General features: G+C 36.5%; 1 protein-coding gene across 2 annotated transcripts in view; it reads left to right on the forward strand.

Moving 5' to 3' along the window:
• The window catches only part of ERMARD (ER membrane associated RNA degradation), a 31,615-nt gene extending 24,175 nt beyond the window's left edge, over nucleotides 1-7,440 (forward strand). The window contains exons 14-16 of one of the 2 annotated variants that reach the window (XM_044675811.1): nucleotides 511-729; nucleotides 3,118-3,231; nucleotides 7,251-7,440. In XM_044675811.1, the coding sequence (XP_044531746.1) occupies nucleotides 511-729; nucleotides 3,118-3,231; nucleotides 7,251-7,434 (517 nt within the window). In that variant the 3' untranslated portion in view covers nucleotides 7,435-7,440. The remainder of the gene's footprint in view (nucleotides 1-510; nucleotides 730-3,117; nucleotides 3,232-7,250) is intronic. The other variant, XM_044675812.1, reaches the window with a different exon arrangement.
• The last annotated feature ends 877 nt before the right edge of the window (nucleotides 7,441-8,317 follow it).

Consider the following 8,317-nt stretch of genomic DNA (forward strand, 5'->3'; position numbering starts at 1 on the left):
TGAATAACATTTTTCATCTTAAGTCCGTCAGAATTGCCTTGGATCATTGTATTGCTGAGAATAGCTAAGTCTTTGACAGTTGTTCATCATACAGTATTGCTATTGCTATGTACAATGTTCTTGTTATGTTCACTTCAATTTGCATCAATTCATGTAGATCTTTCCAGGTTTTTCTGAAACTATCTTGCTTGTCATTTGTTATATAGTACAATAGTATTCCATTTCCTTGAGTATAATTATTATTACTTGTTTTGTCTTCTCTGTTTTGAATTTCATATTGTTTGTTTTTTGTAACTGAGGGATTTGCTCTTTAGTTCTAGAAATGTCTAGATAGGTATCTGTTGTTTTGATTTCAGTGAGATAAGAAGACAGCTGGGTGGATCTTGATAATATATACAAGTTTTAGGAGATGCTGTTTTTAAACAAAAATTATTTGTGCTTTGGGAAAGTGAGTACTTTGTGAGTTAATTTTAAAACGTGATGATTAAAGTTTTATTTCATGATTTTTAGTTGGTCCCTTTTGCTTCATGAGCTTTGCAGCAAGCACATCCGAACATTATATTGCCCAAGGTCTGTCCTTGAAGTCCTTGCTATCCTTCAGAAAATAAGTGTGCATTGCCACCTAGTGTCTGATCAAATTATTGCCACTACAGAAGTGAGATATAAACAGTGGGTACAGAAGACACTTCGGTCTCGCCAGAGGCAGAATTATCTACGAATGTTAAACAGGTTTGTAGAATATTTTTTTATTTTGGATGGGAGCATGGTTATAACATGTTAAATTTAGGTATAGTTTTAATTTATTTGTTTAGAGAAAGCTAAAGTTTTAAGTTTTTTTTTTTTACTTTTAAGAAATTAAATTTTTTTTAGTATGTAGAAATATAGAATGTACCTGCTGAAATAACTATAATATCTATTAGTAGGAGCCAGAAGCAGCACAATATGGTGGATAGACCTCTAGCCTGAAGTCAGGAAGCCTTGGGTTCACGTCTAGCCATGTCACCATTGAACCTCTGAACTTCAGATTATTCTTCAAGACTAGAAGAGGAATGGTTGTGTTGGTGGAGGGAGTTTCCATACCAGGAGTTTCTTATATTGATGAAATAGTCTGTCCAGTCCAAAGAGGGGAAAGCAAAAGAGTATTGTGGCCATCTCAGCAGTTTACCTTTACAAAGTAACAGAAGGTAGTAACTTACCTGACTTTTGATACTGCTAAGAAAAGGGAGGATAAGTGAGTGCTAAAGTTGGAGATGGGCAACTCTGCTGGCTTTCTAAAGCCATTTTCACACAAATAGGAAAATATTATGTGTTAACAGCTTACCTGAGCAAAGGCTTCATGTAGCTGTAGCTGCATCTTGAAGAAAGGAAGGCCTTCTCTGCCCAAGGGACAATCACTGCAGAGGTCCAGAGATGGCAGCTGGAGTGTCACATGAGAGCAGCAGAGGGCAGGTCAGGATGGCAGACTGCAGGACAGGGAATAATGGACAGTGATATTGGGGTCAGCTTGTGAAGGGCTTGAAAAGCTATACAGAAGAGGTTACATTGGATTCTAAAAGTGACTGGAAGCCCTGGGAGTTTGTACAAGGGGAGTGACATGACCTCAGATCTGTGCTTAAGAAAGATGCTTTTGGCACCTCTGTGGACAATAGAGTAAGGTGAGGTAAGATGGGGCAGAGTGGCCAATTGTAAGACTGTTACAGTAATCCAGAACTAAGGTGATATGAGGAGAAAGAAGGAAGAGCTTGAATGGGAGAATTGTGGAAGTAGATTTGGCCATTTCCTGGTATGTGGAGTAAGGGAGAGTTGAGAATCAAGAATTAAACATAATTTGAAAGCTATGAATCTAGGAGACAGGAGAAAATGACTGTCCTTTCTACAGGTATAGAGAAAGTTGGAAGAGAAGAGGATTTCAGGGAAATATAATGGTCTAGTTTTAGATATGTTGAGCTTCAGATGTTTCTGGGATATTTACTTTGAAATTTCCAGTAAGCAGTGACTGATATATCCCTGTAACTCAGGAAAGAGATCTGGGAATCTAATAATGAGAACCTCTAGAGGCTGCTGAGAGAGAGCAGAAAGAAGAGTGGGGACCCAGGATTTTTTTCTTTGTATTCCTAGGCCTGGTACTTTATACATAGAAGGCTTATAACTTCTCTGTCTTTTTTTTCCCTCTCCCAGGTGGCCAATTATTTTCATGGCCTTCTATCATTGTTTTTGCTTCCAGGTTTTCCCTCTATCACTCCATTTTCTGCACATCTGCCAAAAGAGAATTCAAAAGGCCCAGGGTACTTCCTTACTCAAAAACTTTTGGTAGTTGGAGTACATAGTCCTCTACCATCTGGCTGGTATTTTTTCAACAAGTTTCCTTCTAGCTATAAAATATCTAATTCTTTCCCATTTCTTTTTGTTCTCTGATATGTGATTTATAAATAGCTAATTTGGGTTACTAATTATTTGTTCCATCTCCTACTTTCATCTATTCATGCAGGTCATGTGGAATGTCTGAAGTGCATTCCTTCCTCATATTCTTCTTTCAGAATTTTATTTTCTTTCAATGCTCAGCTCATATACCATTTCCCAGGGATGTCTTACTTGATTTCCTCCACTTTTAAATGTCCTCTCCCTCTTAAGATTTCCTTATATTTATTTTTTAATTTAATTTTTTTTTTCTGAGCAAAGAAAAAAAATTCTAGTAACAGTTATGAATAGTCAAACAAAGCAAATTCCTTCATTGGTCATGGCCAAGAATGTATATCTCCTTCCACATCTATTTATTTCTCTATGTACATGCTGCATCCAGCTCTCCCAATAAAATGTAGGTTCCTAAAGGGCAGACACTGTTTCAACTTTTATCTTAGCATCTCTAGCCCCTATCTTGATGCCATCCATATAATAGGCACTCAATACATGTTTGTTGAATTGAATTCTGTAAATTTGTGGTGAGGAAGTTGAGGCCTTAGGTGGAGGGCCCCTTGTTTACTAAATTTAGTGGTGAAAGAAAAGAGGGAAGTGTGACTATAGTTAGACAAAATAGCAGGGGTAAGCAAAGTTTTTTTCAATGTGAAAGTGATTTTTGATATAAAAACATTTTAGCTAATTTAACTCTTTTATTTTTAGTATTAAGCTTTTGTCTTCTGTACTCCAGTTAATATTATTGCTGATTACAATGGAATTAGTCAACATTCATATTGTTAATGAAAAAAGTGCTTGTGAATACCAGCAGTATTTAAAGTAAGTATGTACAATTTTAAAATGAACTTACTCTCTATTGTTTTTACTTGTGTATTCTCTGTGATGGTATCTTATTTTTTTCCAGTAGATTCTGATATATTTCTTAAGCATTTTCTTCTTGATATTAATGTAAGATCATATGTATCTAGTACTAGAAGGAACTTCAGAAGCCCTCGAATACAACCTCCTTATTTATAGATGAAGTGGCTTGTCCGATGGACACCCCCTCATTTTCCAATTTTTTGCCACCACAAAGAGCATGGCTCTGAATATTTTTGTACAAGTATTTTTCCTTATTATCTTTTTGGGGGTACAAACCCAGCAGTGGTATGGCTGGATCAGAGGGCAGGCAGTCTTTTAAAACCCTTTGGGCATAGTTCCAAATTGCCTTCCAGAATGGTTGGATCAGTTCACAGCTCCTCCAGCACTGCATTAGTGTCCCAATTTTGCCAAATCTCCTCCAACATTTATCACTTTTCCTTTGTTGTCATATTGGCCAATCTGCTAGGTGTGAGGTGATACCTCAGAGTTGTTTTGATTTGCATTTCTCTAATTATGAGAGATTCAGAACTCTTTTCCAAGCCCTTATTGATAGTTTTGATTTCTTTATCTGAAAACTGCCTATTCATGTCCATTGACCATTTATCAATTGGGGAATTTGCCTGAGGTCTTTGTAACAGATAGCATCAGAGGTAGGATTTGAATCCAGTTCTTTAGTCTCTACAGCTATTTGTCCAGTGTACTATATTCTGCTCCTCAAGATGGATATAGATATAGAAATATATCTCTTCAGTGACGTATCTTTTCAGAATTTCTCTTTTACTTCAGAATATTGAATTACTATTACTGACTCAGATAAAAAAAATATTTTTAAGAGAAACAATTCTACCAAAAACCATTTAGTTCATCCTACTACCTCTAGATATCCCAGAAGGATATATATTCTATAAGCCAGTTGAGCAGAAACAATAAGATGCTCCAGGGAGAGAGAGCATGTAATGACATGATTGAAAACAGGCTAAACCACCACTACCACCACGATGATGTACCTTAGATCCAGGGGAAGCAATCCTAATAATAGCAGCATCACCATAGACAGAGCTTCCAGTCTCACTCCACTGTTATCGTCAAGAGGAACACTCCATGTGGTAACGTGGCCTCACTATCATCACTAACATTCCCCAAATCAGCCTCTCTGCTGCCAGCAGAGATCACCACCTCTGCTTCGACCCCCAAGGAGACAGCCTTTCTTAAGAGCCCTTTGAGTAGCCTCACCACTGGTTCTGTTTCCATCCTGGCTCCTGCTGCCATCTTCCAGAAGCAGATACAGTTTTATCAATTAAAATGACAGTAAAGATGTGTTGAAACATCAGCATTTCAGCTAAACTATTTGTCATCTAGCCCACTAGGCCTTACATGTCTCCTGCTGATGTACCCTGAGAGCCATTGGGTTTTGCCTTGAGCACTGTAGTGGAACCCTGTGCTATGCATTGCATCCCCAAAATAGACTTCCTTGAGATAAAAAGCTATCTTGATTTTCTGTTTGTATCCCCAGCACTTAGCATATGTAGTGCAAGTGCTTAGTAACTGTTCTCAATTTATCCATTCATATATAACTAACAGCCTCAATGGTTGCTAAGGAAGATACAGTTTTTCTTATATGACAAACTATTATATCTGAATAACGCAGAGATTAAATTTAATATGCAAAATACTAAACATTATATTTATAAGTATTTTATTAATAATAAACTAACAAAAGAGACTAACTAAGAGGTACTAACCAGAGGGAGGAGTTACAGCCAACTATAAAACAATAACGTAACTATGCAAATGAGGAGAGATTAAAGGCAATTCTGGGAAATACTAAGGACTTATGGGAGATGCAGTCCAAGGTTCAAAATCTCCATTTATATAATAACCTGGAACAAAATGTTTGGCAGAACTGCATTTTTCAGATATAGAAGATGACACCTTTCCAAAATGTCTAACGCTTCCTGTAGCATCAGGGTTTGAGGACACGATATAACCCCTGCAGCCTCCTTGCCTGTATCCTAAGACCTAAAAGCTCAAGGGACACACAGGGTCAGGGAAGTACTAAGATCACATTAGATCTTTGAGGATTCCCTCAGACTATGCCAGCAGTCATAGCAGTCTCCTCAGAAACCCTTTACATTGGCTCTGGCAACTCAAAAGTCAGACCTATGAGTTGCATGGAATGGTAGAAAGCGTGCTGGATTAAGAGTCAGAGGATGGTGGCTTGAATTGGGCAAGTTTTTTCATGTCTGCTCAGTGAGCATCAGTTTCCTCATCTATAAAATGAGAAGGTGGGTCTAGATGACACCTGAGGTTTCTTCCTGCTCTGAATCTAGGTCCTGTGATCGTAGTTCAAGATCAGGGTAAGTCAATGACATGGTAGTGAAAAAACCCAGCAAATAACAGTAAGTTTTATTAATAGAGGTATAATGGCTTGGCACGATGGTGTCAGATTCCAATAAAAATGGGACCACTACACCATACATATGGATTCCTGTGGACCACTTAGTTCCTTAGTTTTACAATGTAATGTTTTCTATGTTTTAGTGAATTTTAATTGATTTTGCTAAATATTACCCAATTACAATTTAATCTGCTTCAGGCTGCTCTTGGGAGTGTTATAGGCTACCTGTGACCTACCACCCATGAGTTTGACACCTTTGCCCCAGATCAAAGTAGATGATAGTCTCACTGTATTCTACATTGGTCAAACCATATCTTGGAGTATTTGTATTTTCTTCTGGGCACCACGTTTTAAGTTAGATGAACCAGACCATGTCCAGAGTGTAACCAGGGTAATAAGGTGAACAGGAATCAGGAGTGGGATAGAAAATTATAACATATTAAGAATTGTCTGGGAGAAAAAAACTCAAAACTTTGAGTTCTTTCCAGTTACTTGAAGATATAGAAGAAGGATCTGACTTTTTTTTCTTTGTGACTTGTTGCAGGCAGAAATTTGCTTAGATGAAAGCTATATATGGAAGCAAATTTTGATATGGTTTGAGAAACAATTTTCTAACAAAATTATCCAGAGATGGAATAGGCTGTCTTGTAAGGTGACTTTCATCACAGTAATTATTCAGGCAGAGGCTTGATAAATTTATCAAGTAATATCATGGAGAAAATACTGGAGTGGAGTGAGTGTTTGGACTAGATGACCTTTTAAGGTTCTGTGATTATAACATTTGGTTAATTGGTATCCAGAAGTGCAAGAGTCTATAAAACAGTTGTGGCAGAAGTTTAAGCTTTTTTGGTAATTATTTCAATTTCTGATGTCATTTATTGTCAGGAAAATTCCCTTTTATCTGTGTTATACTTTGCCTTTGAATTTATGAAAATTTCTTTTATGTTTATTTCTGAGAGGTGGTTAAATTTATTTAATAACCACTGACATGTCTAAAGATGACAGGAAAAATGAACATCATTTCAAAAGAACTAACATTTAGCCTAATGACTTTGTGCATTCCATTTTGGAGTTGATATGGGATAAATAATTCAAATTCTAAAAGAGAAATGGGACTATATCTCTTAGAATCATTCTACTTTAATCTGTTTTTCTCACTTTCTAATTGCCCAAACCTTAGAATTCTCATTAAAAAAATTTTTTAAACCCATACTTTCCATCTTAGAATCAATATTGAGTATTGGTTCTAAGTCAGAAAAACAGTAAGGGGTAAGCAGTGGGGGCCAGAGTCACATAGCTAGGAAATGCCTGAGGCCAGATTTGAACCCATAAACTCCTGCTTTAGGCCTGGCTCTCAATATACTGAGCCACCTAGCTGCCCATTTGTTTATGGTGTTGTATCAAGAGACTGATACATATTTTGCTTCGTTTGTTCTTGTTTTTGATATAGAAAGAAGATAGTTTGGGAGTAATCTGGGAAAAAAAGAGAAAGCAATTTAAGTAATTTGGGACATTGATAGCTGAATCAGTGTCAGAAAAGAGATATTTTTTGCAAAACTTTTCCCTCTTTTTCCAACAGGTTCTTGAAGTCAGTTTTGCAGTACACCGAGAACTTGGCAACTTATTCCAACCAAGAAAAGAATAAATGGGATGAAGCCATCCATATTACATATCTAGTTTTAGTAAAGATATGGGCTTTTAGTGAGAAAAAGGAAATGTTAATATACTTAGCCAAGGAATCCTCAAATAAAGTTATTTTATGAAAATTCCTCATGAGTCAAAGCCTAATAGTATGACGATTTCCCCTTCAGTAGTTTCCTTTTAGGTTGAAAAATTTTGGAAGTCTTAAATATTTCAAGTTTCCTAAAATTCTTTATTACCAATATGTAGTTAGTTTAGGGAACTTTTGAGTCATTCCTCTGTTGTGAGAGTGGCAAGAAAATAGTAAGACTTCATATTTTGTTCTAACAATACCTTTCCTTGAGTGATTCACACAGCTATAATAACATATTGATAGTGTCTGGACAGATAACTTCTCTGAAATCTGAATTTCTGTATTCTTTTTCATCTGAGAGGCTCAGAGAACCATATTAATGTTAATTTATTAATCTTGTCACCCCTTGAGTTTTGTGGGAAAACAAATTTCACTTTATAGTCCAAAGTGGGAAACCAAGACTCAGCTGGAAGAAGAATCCAAGTCACCCAGCTTCCTCTACAGGAAAGAAAAAATACTTTATTCTAATTCTAGTTACTTGACTAGTTATTTTCTTTTTTATAGGAATGAGAAATTCAGTACCAAAGGACATTTTTGTGGAAAACACATAAAGATGCAGTTATGATATCCCTTTTGGGTATACAAATATCCAGCTGAGCCTAATCTAATTGAAGCTGGCAATGAGATATCCATCATTTCTCTTGAAAGATTGTTCTGATGCTAAACCAAACTTAGGGTCTTTTCAGATCATGTCCACAATGAAAATACAAAAGGCCCCACCTCCTCATTTATCTTAGCAGTAGCTGCAGAAGCATGTAGAGACAAAGGCTGATTAGCATTCAAATGGGGAAAGGTAACTAGCAGAATAGTTAATGGGAATTGAGAAATTTAACTTTTTACTAAGTATTTTTAGTCATCTGTACCCATCTACT

Source organism: Gracilinanus agilis, chromosome 4 (genome assembly GCF_016433145.1).
Source record: "Gracilinanus agilis isolate LMUSP501 chromosome 4, AgileGrace, whole genome shotgun sequence".
Classification (NCBI taxonomy): domain Eukaryota; kingdom Metazoa; phylum Chordata; class Mammalia; order Didelphimorphia; family Didelphidae; genus Gracilinanus; species Gracilinanus agilis.